The 14,279-nt window shown below is 29.7% G+C and overlaps 2 protein-coding genes across 2 annotated transcripts; both read right to left on the bottom strand.

Annotated features, from left to right (window-relative positions):
• Window positions 1–1,918: 1,918 nt before the first annotated feature.
• On the bottom strand, window positions 1,919–4,114 carry LOC137811494 (AAA-ATPase At3g50940). The gene is made up of 2 exons (XM_068613275.2): window positions 2,552–4,114; window positions 1,919–2,458 (listed from the first exon to the last, which is right to left on the bottom strand). Exons 1-2 carry the CDS (start codon window positions 3,584–3,586, stop codon window positions 2,072–2,074), a joined length of 1,422 nt encoding a protein of 473 aa, XP_068469376.1. The 5' UTR covers window positions 3,587–4,114; the 3' UTR covers window positions 1,919–2,071.
• A 6,857-nt stretch (window positions 4,115–10,971) lies between these two features.
• Window positions 10,972–12,654, bottom strand: LOC137809706 (AAA-ATPase At2g18193). Its single transcript, XM_068610801.2, has 2 exons — window positions 11,687–12,654; window positions 10,972–11,582 (listed from the first exon to the last, which is right to left on the bottom strand). Exons 1-2 carry the CDS (start codon window positions 12,620–12,622, stop codon window positions 11,196–11,198), a joined length of 1,323 nt encoding a protein of 440 aa, XP_068466902.1. The 5' UTR covers window positions 12,623–12,654; the 3' UTR covers window positions 10,972–11,195.
• Between the last annotated feature and the right edge of the window lie 1,625 nt (window positions 12,655–14,279).

Raw genomic sequence — 14,279 nt, 5'->3', positions numbered from 1 at the left:
CGACCCCTGAGGGTCAAGGCCCATATGCCAATACTATAAATAGAGCCCTCTGTGAAAGAGTAAGGTATACTTTTACCATTTTATTAGAATACACTCTTAAGCCAAAACATTTACTTGAGCGTCATAGTACCTTTTGCAGATAACCCTCGACCGGCCGAACATCAACATTTGAAGAATGATACTTGAAGTAATCAGAAAATCACTGAAAATCACTGACACATCAACAATTGTACGTCTAGTCACAGGGGTACTATATGAGCCCTTCAACCTATGCCGGTAGATTTTCGTTCTTTAAAAATTTGATATTTTACGATTTTAACATTGAGCAACATATTTTGATTATGAAATAATGTCGATGGTAACACTTGTTCTTTTAATTTAACCCTATGTGTACAGTTTTGAAAATATTTTTGCAATAAAACATGGAAGATCAAACCATGCATATGAAGCTTAAAGGAAGAATACAAGAATTGTAAAATAAAAATATATTAAAATATAATGAAGACTATATATAATTAAGGTCCATTATATCCTACATAAATGAATGAGATATTAGTTATTCTAAAACATTTGGAGCACAAAAAAGGAGTAAAACTTTTTGATGCTTTAAGATGAAAGTCTCTCGGTAACTTTTTTTTCTTTTAGAGCATGTAATCAACTTATTTTTTCCTTACAAAATGTGTCATCGTTTGTTAACAAATCATTCCTTTTATTTTTAATCTATAAAGTGAACTTTCGTTTCAGTGACAAAATATCTCACTGAACAAAAATATATGACAAATGGTGTACTTTAAAATACTTTTTATTCAATAATTTATTTTGCTGTTGATTTTCATGTGTCTATGGGTGAAAGTATTTTTTTTTTTAAATACGTTCTTAATCTTTAAGAAAAAAAACATAGAGAAATTAGTGATATTGTATTTATAAGGAGTGTCATACTCAAAAAAAAAAAAAATACTCCTACTTTACAACTCAACATATTATTATTTTAAGGATAATAATACGTTTACAACTCATATTTTTTAAACAACTACATTACCACTTCTAATATTATCATTTTAATATTTTTTCATATCATTTAATTCCAAACTTACTCTATTATTATGTATATTTATTTCTAAACCCATCACATTAAGAATTATATATAACTATAAGGATCGTTAAATAATCATTTTTCTTATTTTAATCACATTTATTTTAATATAAAATATTAATAAATATTATTATATTGTTAAAATAGGTTATAAAACATGAGTGTTTTGTTTTATATAATTTCAAACTATCATTTTTCTTACATAAAGGTAAATAAGAGGGTTTAAAATGAAGTGTGTAATATGCTTTTTCATTTTGTATTTCTGTCCATACAATATGTATCCATCATTAGTTGATGAAATCAAATATGTGCATGGTGTTTTGTAGATTTTCCATAAATGCTTATGCCTTTTTCATGTAGAATACAACAATAAGTGTGTTTTGCAGATTTCACCGTAAGACCTCTTCATATCCTGAGACATTCTCCATCCCACAAAAATGGATGTGGACAACAAGTTTGTAGACGAAACACCTGTTGCGTGATGATGACACACTCCTCCATACTTTACATCGATCTTCGAGAAAGACAGAGCATAAGAGGATCAACGGACTAAAATCATCGTTCCACCCAATGATTTTGATCACTAAGCGGAGTGCATGACCAGCCCAAACTTTGCGTTGCAACATACTTTAAAACCAGTAATAATGATATACAAACAAACGAAAAAGACAAAATGATAATAAGAAACTTTGCCTTTTGTAATACCTAAACAAACACCATGTCAGTTACTCGGTACCACCTCCAAATAACAAAAAATTAGCGAAAACTGCTATTGGATCTTCCTTGTTGGCTTAATTACAGTCTTGTTGGCTTATAGATTATAGATTAATTAGAATCTTCAAATCTTTTTTGCATTGAATTTTAAACAACAATTCAAGACATAAGTACCCATCTAAAGACTACAGAACAAAAAAGCACTAATTTTTGTTCTGCATCTTATCCGAGTGATGGTAGAGTTGAGAAGACTCTAAAACATGGCTAGTCTAAAGGGAGGCTTTCCTTGGCCTTTTGTTGGAGAAATTGAACAAGTTCTTCCAAACAAACGTCAGGATCCTCATATCTCATTAGTTGCTCTGCTACCACTGCAGGGGTTACTTGTATTTTCTCCAACAGATCATCAATTTGTTGAAAGAGTGGATGATCTCCTTCAACGTCTAAGTAATTGGAAGCTAGAATTCGAAAGGCCTTGCTTGTGAGGAAGGACAAGTGAATGTGCATGTCCATACGACCAGGGCGCAGCAACGCAGGGTCAATTCTTTCTCTGTGATTGGTTGTGAAGACTAAAATCCGCTCCTCTCCACCACTTGACCACAACCCATCCATGTAGTTAAGCAGACCCGACAGAGTAAACCTGTTTGTCTTAATCTACGCAATGATAGTTAGTGAGTCATTTTCTGAACAAAAAAACAAACAGTTTTAAAGAAATAAAAGGGGAAAGTAGTAATTTAGAAAATAAACCTGTACATGCTTGTGGTCGTTGTCGGAATCGGAATCGGAATCTGAAAAGGCTTTTGGTTTTGATCGAACATGCACCTCTCTGTTGCAGTCGATGTCTTCGATGACGATGATGGAGCGGTTAGATGTCTCCTTCAGGGTTCGCATGAGGTCTGAGTTAGAAAACACAGAGGTTAGTTCCAGATCATAGACATCAAACTTCAAGTGATCGGCCATAGCAGCAATAAGGCTAGATTTTCCTGTTCCTGGGGGACCATACAAGAGGTAGCCACGTTTCCAAGGCTTCCCCACCTTCTTGTACAGTTCCTTCCTCCGCAAAAACCTATCCAAATCATCAATGATTCCCTGCTTTTGCTCTGGATCCAATGCAAGCGACTTGAACGATGCTGGATGAGTTAAGTCACTTTTCTGCCAACATCTTCCACCACCAATGGAATGGATCTTGATGGTTCTCTGCTTTGCTTGCATCTCCTGGTATGCGTTCAGAACGTGCAAGAGATACTTGTTCATGACCACATCTCGATGCTTCTCATCAAAGGTTAGATAAAACGACTCCCTCTCGAAACCCGTTGACTTGCGAGGACGAAGAGGGTCTCGATTATCAGAGTCTTTTCGGGAGCTTTGCTCAACCAGCTTCCATTTGAGCGTGATGTTTTCAAATTCATCCACCACCTCCTGTTTTCCATCCACTGCCATTAGTATGTTCTTGTGCTTTGGAAGTTTCCCAACTTTGAGGGATTTGTAAGACTGGGAGATCCTTGTCGGGAGATACTCTTGAACGGCTTGGAAGAGTTGGTTGGTGTGGCCATCCCAAAGTTCAGCCACCTGAATTGAGACAACGTTGCTTTTTTGACGGCTTGTGAAGAAAGCCTTTAGTTTCGAGTGTACGAAAGAGCGAACTTGTTGGGGTATGAGATCGTTGATTGCGCTTCTCAGAAGCATAATGAACGTGGAGAAAGCAGCGTACAACTCGAACCATGATGAGGCGGAACGAACATTTGTAAATGAGGAAGAGAAAGTACCCATAGAAGATCTCATGGTGAAATGAATGGGTGGTGGTTTATGCTGCAGTTTGGAAGCTAGATAGAGTCACTAGGAGTCCCAGAAACCAAGTATAAATAACAAGAAAAAAGTGTGAGAGTGAGACCCTTTTCTTTCTCATCATGACATCCACGTAAGTCTATCTATACCAAATCCAATGAATCACTAGGAATATGTTATTACAACGTTAAACTTTAAATGAAATGATAAAATATAAGCTACAAGACATGTTCTACCAATTAATAAAACAGAGTGACAGAGTGAAGGAAGCATACCACAGACTTTTTATTTAAGAATTTTTTGGAGTACTATAGTGTAATGCTTTTTGTTTTTCTCAAAACGTAAAAGGATGCTTCCGTACACAAATAATTTCAGATGTATATTCTAAGAAACAACCATCGACTCATTGACTCTCCAATAACAATATAACTAATTAGGGTGTAAAAAGTTTTGCACAATTCCGAGTTTAGGAGTGATTCTCATCATACTCACTTTTCTTCATTACAATTCTTAGAAATTTACCTTACTTATGGAAGAAACTTCTAGGCATATATGACGGAATGGCAAATGAAGGGATGTTTCTTTGAAACTTAAAAGATCATGAAAAGTTGCAATAAATGAAATGTTTAGAACTTTAATTCTGAGCCGTCGCTGTGGACTATACTAACTTAGCATTGCTGTTTGGTATCTCAAAATTTGTTCCGTCACATTGTACTAAGCAAAGTAGACTTTCCCTTCCCAACCTATTATCAAAAGGAGACAGAAACACGTCTACAATCCTTTTTTTCAAAAGCAGAAGAAATTGAGACACAAAAATCAAAAAGGACATTGAAGGCAAAATAATGCTTTGCAATCAGACATGTAAACAATAAGTGCGCAATACATAAAGGGACGGATGAAAATGAAAAAAGAGACAAGAAAAAAAAAACTATATAAGATACAAAAATTCATATAACAATAATAATAATAATAATCCTCAATTTTTTCTGAGAGAAAACGGGAGGATTCAAAATTTAAAATTAATAAGTCATACACTGAAGTCACTTTCAATAAAAAATCTTACAACAATAAATAGGTGGATCTTCGTTTTCATATACTACTATTTAAACTCATTCTTACTCAGATTCAACTTAAAATGTTAACAATAATAATATCTTTAATGGGTTTTTTAGAATGAATGTCCATTTAATAATATTATGTAAATAAACTAAAACTCAGAATATAAAATTCTAGGTGAAGGAAAAGTATAAGGATATTCGTTTGTTAGGTAACGAAGTGGAACGTGGAAAATCATTTTCGCTTAGTTATAGTCCCTTTCTAATCTGTACTGGCATAAATTTTGTCCAGTGGCTATCTAATGTCATATAGGTCATTACTTTAAAGTATTTATATGATGTAAATAGATATAAAAAAATATATTTGACTTTTTTAATTTTAAGAGAAGAAATAGTTAATGTGATTTTTTTAATTTAAAAGATGAAGTTATTCTGTTTTAAAATTTGATCCGTAGAAATGAAATTCCAGATCAAACCATTACTAAAAAATTTAGGAATTTAGAGTAAGTTATCCAAATTTTAGTATGAGTTTAATAAGTTTAGAAAAACACTTTTCTCAACTAATCATAGAGAGAAAAACAAAGAATAAGAGATTTTTATAGTAAAAATTAACTTACTCTGTTTGAAAATCTGATCAGATAGAAATGTAGTCTAACTCCTGAGCAACTGCAGTGTGTGACTAGAATTAGAAAATGACGAATCACGGAAGAGAAAAGAGAGAGAGAAAGAAAGAAAAGGAAAAAAAAAAAAAAGAGATGGGAGATTTGAGATCTGACAATAAGAGATTTCACACTTTAACTAATCTTTTAGTGCTTATCAATTCTCTCCATATATTAATATTTATTTTATTATTTTATCTCTATTACCTACCATATATTATCATAATAATTATATACATAATATTAAAAATATTATTATAATATGAATAATTATAAAATCATGACTAATATTCGTAATAAATAATAATAATAATAATCATAAGTAATAGTTATACATATTATTAATATTATAAAATTAATAATATTAAGATAATAATATAAATAACATAAATATAATAATATAAATAATAATATTATTAATAATATTAATAGTATTAGTAATATTAATAGTATTAATTATATTAATAATATGAATAAAATTAATAATATTAGCAATAATAATATTAATAATATAAATAATATTCATAACATTATTATAATAATTAATAATGTTATTAATTTTGAATAATAATAATAATAAGTAATAATATGAATGATATTAAATATATGAATAATATTAATAATGTTTATATTATTAATTATATTAATATTGATAAATATACTAATAATTATAATAATAATTATAATATGACAACAAAATTTAATTGGTGTACTGGTTAAAACTTTTTTGTCATTTAGTTTTAACTTTAATAATAATTGTCAATAATAATTATAAAAATGGACATAAAAGAATATTTGTAAATAATAATTAAAAATTTAAAAATAAAATATGTTGAATTACCTCTATCTCTCGAGTCTTCATCATGCTTTCCGGATGGGAGAGAATTTGTTCATGAATTTGCAACACCTTTTTTACCTCTTTGGATGAGATAATAAGGTTTTTCTTAACACTCTTTTTTTCATTTTCTCTCTTCTCTTTCATTTTAATTTGGTCTTCATTAACCTCTTTTGTAGAGAGAGACTTTAATATGACCTTATGCCCTCGGAAGATAAACAATATTTTAAAAAATTTCTATCAAATTGTCATGGCCTTCCTAATAGAATGTGAGTTTCTTTACTATAACAAATTCAATATGTGAATACCTGAGGCAATGCACCCTATTTATAGGGAGGGGTGTCCTGGTTGACAAGATGGATGAGGGGTAAGAATGGAAGAAGAGAGGGGCGGCCTAGGGTGTTGACCTTGGTCAGTGTCGCCCCTAGTCCTAGCTTCTAGAAGTTAGGACAACCTTCCTAACCTAATGGACATGCCACATGCCAAATTTGATAAGTACACCCCTCTTTTATGCTATATGAACCATATTCTACTGAAATTAAAAACAGAGAGACTAGTTGGTGCTCAGCTCCCATTACTTGGGCTCTGCTCCTGGTGATCCTTTGAGGGATGATGGGCTATAAGGCACGGGCTAGTGGTTGGTCCTGACCTAGCCCTGGATCTTATGTCATACTCCGAGTCACCCTTCGGGTCATCCTTCTGGAAGGTTGGGCTTGGTCAAGGGATGCTCTATCTCTCAGGTCTTCATCATGCTCTTCGGGTGGGAGAGAATTCATCCACGAATTTGCAACACCTTTTTGACCTCTTTGGAGGAGATGAGAAGGCTTTTCTTAACACTATTTTTTTCATTTTCTCTTTTCTCTTTCATCTTTCATTTTAACTAGTTCTTCATTAACCTCTTTTGGAGAGAGAGACTTTGTGTCTTCAATATAGCGACATCTTTTTTTGGAAAACAATCGAATCTCCCCATCTTTTGTTGCATTCTCAAGTTCCTGAAGTTTTGAAGTCGTGTTTTTGTAGTACACCAATTCGTTAACATACCACCAAGCCATTTTTTATTAACATAATGACACCGAGCTCTTATTGCAGCCCGCAATACTGAATCAACTGCTCTCTTTCTTGTACCAACAATTAAGAATTGTTTTGCCCCACTTGCGACATGAAAAACTAAATCACAAGATTCTGATAAAAACTGAACAGTTCTAATCAGATTTGTAATATGAATACCCTTACGCTTTGTAGATATATAAGGTGACATTTTAGGATTTCATTTTCTAGTAACGTGGCCAAAATGAACTCCAGCTTCCATCATCTCTTCCAAAATTATGTTCCAATATCTTTTTGTCATTTATATTTATTCCCACACTTTTCTTTCATTTCCAAATAGAAATTAGATCAATTTTTGGAAATGAAACAAAGAGACCCAGTATACTCAAATAGAAATAAATAAGTGTTCCGAAGGAACCTTCTCTTCTACAATGTGCATTCATGGAACATTTTGGGAAAGTGGGCCTCGACATCTAAGACCTAAGCCTCAAAATGGTAATGCACCACATGGTCAAAATGCTCAAGCTGGAACCTTTCTCGAATAGTCATTGCAAGAAACTAGCAACAAACATAGACGAATTACGACAAAGAAACACTATGTTTGTGCAACTTGAGGAACTAGAGGAGATTTACAACAAAATAAGCACCTTCGACGATTGTACAGACAGGAAGGCACATGCCACCTCTACCTCCACAAAGACCAAAAGAATTTCCTTGATCTTAGTGTTTTGTAAAATCACTACAAGAAAAATTAACTTTAGTTATATAAATATTCACAATAATACAATATCCTTTGGTTTTATTGACAATTATTATATATATATATATATATATATATATATATATATAAGTTGCACCGAGAGTTCCTTGAATGATCAAAGAAACTTTATTACACCAATCAAGTTTTGTTGTCATGTTATGATTATTATTATACTTATTAATATAATTATCAATATTAATATAATTAATAATATAAAAATTATTCATATATTTAATATCATTTATATTATTAATTTTATTAATATTATTATTATTCAGATTAGACATATCACGAAAATAATTGTTTGAGTTCTAGATATTCACAAACATACAAACATGAGTCTTTGAGAAATGTTGAGGAGAGGTTTAATTTTAGAGTTACATATTCAATTTTACTTTAAAAAATGAATATTTTAATTTAAAAAATCTAATTATCTCATTATAAATCATGTTAAATGTAACTCAAACTTTTATATTCTTAAAAAAAATATTTTTCATAATCTTTTAATAAAACTTATATATTTTTATTTTTTAAAATAAATTTATAATTTTTTATTTTAATAAATGACACATTTTTATATCTTTTTAATAAAATAATACTTAATTATCTTATTTTATTTAACAATAAGTGTTGATTATATATTAACTTAATTATAATTATATTCATATTTTATTATTTATTTAAATATATTATAAGATTCATAATAAAGTAATAATTACAATTAAATAATTGTATATTATATATTATGATTTTAATGACAAACTTCACTGCATATTTTTGTAAGACAACATTGATAAACTTAATTTCAAAAAGAATAATTGCATTTTTTTCATAATAAGTCTAAATACTAACATTTTATTCGTATCTTAACTCTGAGATATTTGGAGATATACCTTCTTTCAACATATGTGGAGGACAATCATGATAACGGATTTAGTTATAACTGACCAAATTATAAGTTTCAAACTTATTTTTGAATATTTTAACCAATTATAACTAAAAGCTTACAAATAGAGATTGATTCCTTAACAAACTTTGTACTTAATAATTTCTATCTTATAATTATATTTAGTTTTAGAAAGAGATAAAATTTAATAAATAGTATAAGTCTACATCATTTATAAAGTATGAAGAAAAAAGAAGAAAATAATCAAATAAAAAGAGTGTTAAATTAAAAAGAAAAGTTAAAAAAAATTGTTGACCGATGAATTATGTACTTTTAATTACTTATTTTATATTTCATGAATTCTGATTGTATAATTTCTTAAATTGTTAATGTACCGGTTGATACCGGACAAGTCAGTCACTCGGTCTCGGTTACCAACCGATCGTGTCAACATAAGTATTGTAATAGTAAAGTGACACAATGAAAGTAAAATTGTCTCTTTAATAAAATATTATGGGTTCAAATTTAAAATAGAAAAAATTTAATATTGTTTAACAATTACTAGTGATATAATAATAATGAAATTAGTATGATATAAGATTTTATATTAGATAATTATTATTAATTTATAAAAATTTAATAAATTTTTTATTAATTATATTTTTATTGAAAGAAAAATAAATTTATCATATGGTATTTGTTGGAGATCCCACATCGACTAGAGATTAGAGTCTTTCATAGTATATAAGTGGGTGCAAACCTCAACCTCATGAGCCGGTTTTATGGGGTTGAGTTAGACTTAAAGTCCATTTCGTAATATGGTATCAGAGCCATTTCGAGCCTATCCTAGCGAGTATTTGTTGGGCTTATCAGGCCACCCGCTATCGGGCCGCTATCGGACCACCCATAATATATAGTCCCACGTACGAGTTGGCAGTCTCGGCGTGAGGGGGCTGTGTTGGAGATCCCACATCGACTAGAGATTAGAGTCTGTTTTATGGGATTGAGTTAGGCTTTTTGTAAGAATGAATTTATGACATATTATTATTGATATAAATATTGTGATAATTCTAAAGTGTTATAGTGGAAATAATGAATTTCTTTCACTAAAAATTTTTGAGTTCAAATCTAAAGTAAAACAATTATTTTTTAACTTTTTGTGACAAATTAAAAATATAGTCACTATTTTTATACTTATCACTATTAATTATATTATCATAAAATGAAAATAATATTAACTTATAAAAAATCATAATTTAAAATAACATAATTTAATATTTTTTACCACTAATATAAATACATGTACTTGTAAATTTTTTATTAAATATATAAAAATAAATTTATAACACATTAATATTGAGACATATTTTAACAGAGTAATAATGAATAATTTATCATTGATAAAAATAACTATTAATTTATAAATATTTAATAAAATTATATTAATTATATTCTTATAATAAAAAAAATTATTATATCTTTTTTAGTAATTATTTATGATTCATGTTCTTAACCTTTTAATATAATTATTGTGAAATTTCTTAATTTTGTCACTATTATGAATAACATTTGTGACAAATAAAATGAGTAGTCACAAATAATAGATAAATAATGACAAATTTTATCTCACTAATTTTAATATACTTATTGTGATATTTTTTAGTTTTGTCACTATTATAAACAATATTAATGACAAAAGAAAATAGTCACAAATAATATATAAATAGTGACAAATCTTATATTTATCACTAACCTTTTGTCACTAAAACTATTTTTTTTATAGCGAATATACACCAATAAATGTTGACCGGGTCTTACCATAACTAACATTGTAAACTTAATCACGTAATTAGCAAATATTACACCATAAACAATCCATAAATCATGATTAAGAAGATGTGAGAGCCTATATGAACCTGCTCTAGTTGTTTGTCAATGTAAGTGCAATGATATTAGTATAAATAGGTAATCACCTCCAAAGTAGAGATAATAAATCTTTTATTGTTACTATATACTCTCTCACTTTAGTAAGAATTTACTTCAACATTAGAATGTAATCATAGGTACACTTGTTGAGATCACCAAATATCGAAAATGAAGAACAATAAAATAGGAGGAGAAGGCGAGAACACAGACACTATAGAGGTTTATCCGATTCTGTAGTAACAATGACCATCTAGAAAAATACGTGCTGAAGTGATACAGCACTTTCTTACAAGTAAGCTTATAATTTAAGAAAGCAAACGAACATTTCTCATATAGATTATAATTGATAATTGATTGCATCATTTTGTATTATTCTCTGACCTCTCTTTTAAGTTGAAAAGAATTACAAAAATACAAACAGAAACTGAATTTTGGTTTTCAATAGAGTTCAGTTGGGTGGCCTTCTACTGTTGTTCTGAGAAATTGAACAAGTGCTTCCAAAGCAAGGTCAGGGTCCTCATTTCTGATGAGATGCTCTGCTACCACTGCAGGGGTGACTTGTGTTTTGTCCAACAATCCTTGGATCTCTTCAAAGAGTGGATGAGGCCCTTGAATGCCCAAATAATTAGAAGCCAATACTGGAAACACCTTACCTGTGAGAAAGGACAAGTGAATGTGCATGTCCATGCGACCAGGGCGCAGCAACGCAGGGTCTATCTTCTCTTTGTGGTTAGTAGTGAATATTATAACCCATCCCCCTCCACCGCCTGACCTTAAACCATCTATGTTATTCAGCAAACTCGACAGATTAAGCTTCCCATTACCCTGCGGATTCAATTTTAATTTAACAAACCATTCTCATTACTTCAAAACTTACTTCTTTACTTAAGGGGCACGTACACATGTAAGTATATGTAAATATAATATACCTTGTCATCCGTGGTTGATCGAACATGCACCTCTTTGTTGCAATCTATGTCTTCAATCACCAGAATGGAACTGTCAGATACATGACTGATGGAACGCATGAGCTCCGAATCAGATTGAATAGAAGATAGCTCCAAATCATAGACGTCGAATTTCAAGTAATTGGCAATGGCTGCAATGAGACTAGATTTTCCTGTTCCAGGGGGACCATACAGCAGGTACCCACGTTTCCAAGGCTTTCCCACCTTGTTGTAGAACTCCTTCCTCTTCAGGAACCGGTCTAAATCATCAACAATAGCTTGCTTTAACTCGGAATCCAAGGCCAGTGAGTGGAATGTGGCAGGATGAGATAACTCCCTGTCCGTCCATCCATAAGCCTCACTGGAATGGATTTTCAGAATCCTCTTCTCAGCTTTCATGGCCTCGTATGTTTTAAGAATGTGTGGGATATACCGATCCAACACACTCTCTCTGTTGCTCTCGCTGAAGGTTAGTACAAAGGCTTTCTTACCGGAATCTCTAGAGTTTTCCTCCGAAGTCTTACGCAGCTTCCAAGTGAACTTGGAGCCTTCAAATTCGTCCACCACCTCTTCGCTTTCATCCACTGCGAGACTCAAGTTCTTTTCATTTTCTAGTTTGCAAACTCTGAGTGATTTGTAGGTTCGGGTAATCCTAGTGGGGAGGTACTCCTGCGCTGCAAGGAAAAGTTCATTGTTATCCTCACTCCAATTGATCCAGAATTGGTTGATTTTAAGAGATATTTGATTGTTTGGTTGGGTATTGAAGAAGGCTTGTAGATTTGAGACAATGAAGGATCGTAATTGGTGGGGTATGAGATCATAGAATGCAGTTCTTATGAGCATGATGAATGTGGAGAAGGAAGCGTACACCTCGAACCATGATGAAGCTGATGTAAACGAAGGAAGAACTTTGCGCATTTTGGAACCTTAAAGAAAGAATACAAGAAAGAGAGGAACAAAGGATTTATGAAATTTGTGTAAAACTCACTACACATTTATATTAATTTCAATTCTTGCTGCCCAAGTATTGATTTTGTCTTTTAACCACTATTATTCGCTTTTTTCTCTTAAAATTATCTTTGTATTTAATGTTTTAGTTGTATTATTATTTTTTTAGAATATGCTCTTTGTATTTAAAGTATATATTTGGTTAAGCATTTATTGTTCCATTAATATTTTTCTCTTTTCTTATAGTCATTTTTGCAATTTTTGTAATCTAATTCTATGAATGGTGAGAATAAAAAGTAAGTTTACAAACTTAATTTAAAAATAAGTTTCCTCTGCAATTTATTTTAGGGAGATTAATTAACCAAGTCCGTACGTTGATATTTAATATAATAACATGATTAAAAAAACGTAATAATTTTACTATTTATTTAATTAATTTTATATATTGTAAAATTATTTTTTCACTTATGTTTTAATTTTAAAATGATAATATATATATATATATATATATATCATTTTAAAGCTGAAAATGAGTGATATTAATTAGGTTTCTTTATTTTAGAAAAATGACATATGAAGATTATCTTTTCACGCAAACAATCTAGAAATAGAAATTGCAATTAATGTTATCTTCATTACTAATTAGAATAAAGTTAATTACTTATAACTAATTAATTTCACTCTATTCATAAAATTATATTAATATTTAAAAAATAAAATTCAAGTTGGGTATTATATAAATTTGATTTTGCCTGTACTAATATGAGTGGAAAAAAGTTAATTAACTAGTTGAATTCAAAAACATTCTTAACAATATAAGAGATATTAGGTTTGTATACGTAAAAAAAAAAGTTCACAATAATATTAATAGTAACAATATATACCTACATAGAAGGGAATTTCTCAATATTCTCATTATATCTCTTTTTATGTACGTGTTCCTATTTTACACTTATCAATATTTTATTAATTTATTTTAGTTATTTCGTCATTTTATTATTATATTATTATCTTAGACACTTCTGTTTTTTTTTTTATTCATTTTTATTTTTCTTAATTTTATTATTTAAAAATCAAATGTAATGTAATTTCTTTCAAAACTTCTCACTCTTCTTCTTAATCTCCTTTATCTTTCTCTACTCTTCTAATAATCAATTCAAATGTTAATTAACCAAAATAAATCACTTACAATATTTTGTTGCATTCATTCTTCTTATATTATTTGGTAAATTCATACACCTTAGAACCTATGATATGCATCCAATTTTTTTTTTAAATTACCATTTATTTCATTAAAAATAATACATTTAAAAAACAAATTCGAAATAGAATTAAAAAAGTGATAAAAAGAAATGGTATATTATGTATCATAGTCCTTTTTAATAAATAGAAATACACATATGGTAGTGATAAATTTTTTTAAAAAAATGTTAATATTTAAAAAAAAACAAATACACATAAGTATACGATGAATTGAAATATTGCAATATGAATTTATAATTCATCTATACCTATATATAAAGTGGATTTTCCATTATAACTGTTTTGTGTGTACACATATTTGTTCCTATTTTTATCCTTATCAATATTTATTTTATTAATTTATTTTGGTTATTTTGTCATTTTA

This window comes from Phaseolus vulgaris, chromosome 2 (assembly GCF_051622355.1).
Source record: "Phaseolus vulgaris cultivar YP4 chromosome 2, ASM5162235v1, whole genome shotgun sequence".
In the NCBI taxonomy this organism is placed as follows: domain Eukaryota; kingdom Viridiplantae; phylum Streptophyta; class Magnoliopsida; order Fabales; family Fabaceae; genus Phaseolus; species Phaseolus vulgaris.
The sequence above is the reverse complement of the archived record's forward strand: the minus strand, read 5'-3'. Positions and strand labels throughout refer to the sequence as shown.

Bases quoted from the DNA above. Each gene is read 5' to 3' on its own strand.
- LOC137809706 (XM_068610801.2), bottom strand. From the start codon at position 12,622: ATGCGCAAAGTTCTTCCTTCGTTTACATCAGCTTCATCATGGTTCGAG. The intron at 11,583-11,686 runs GTATATTATATT...TTGAATCCGCAG, and splicing joins GATCAACCACGGATGACAAG to GGTAATGGGAAGCTTAATCT.
- LOC137811494 (XM_068613275.2), bottom strand. From the start codon at position 3,586: ATGAGATCTTCTATGGGTACTTTCTCTTCCTCATTTACAAATGTTCGT. The intron at 2,459-2,551 runs GTTTATTTTCTA...ATCATTGCGTAG, and splicing joins ACGACCACAAGCATGTACAG to ATTAAGACAAACAGGTTTAC.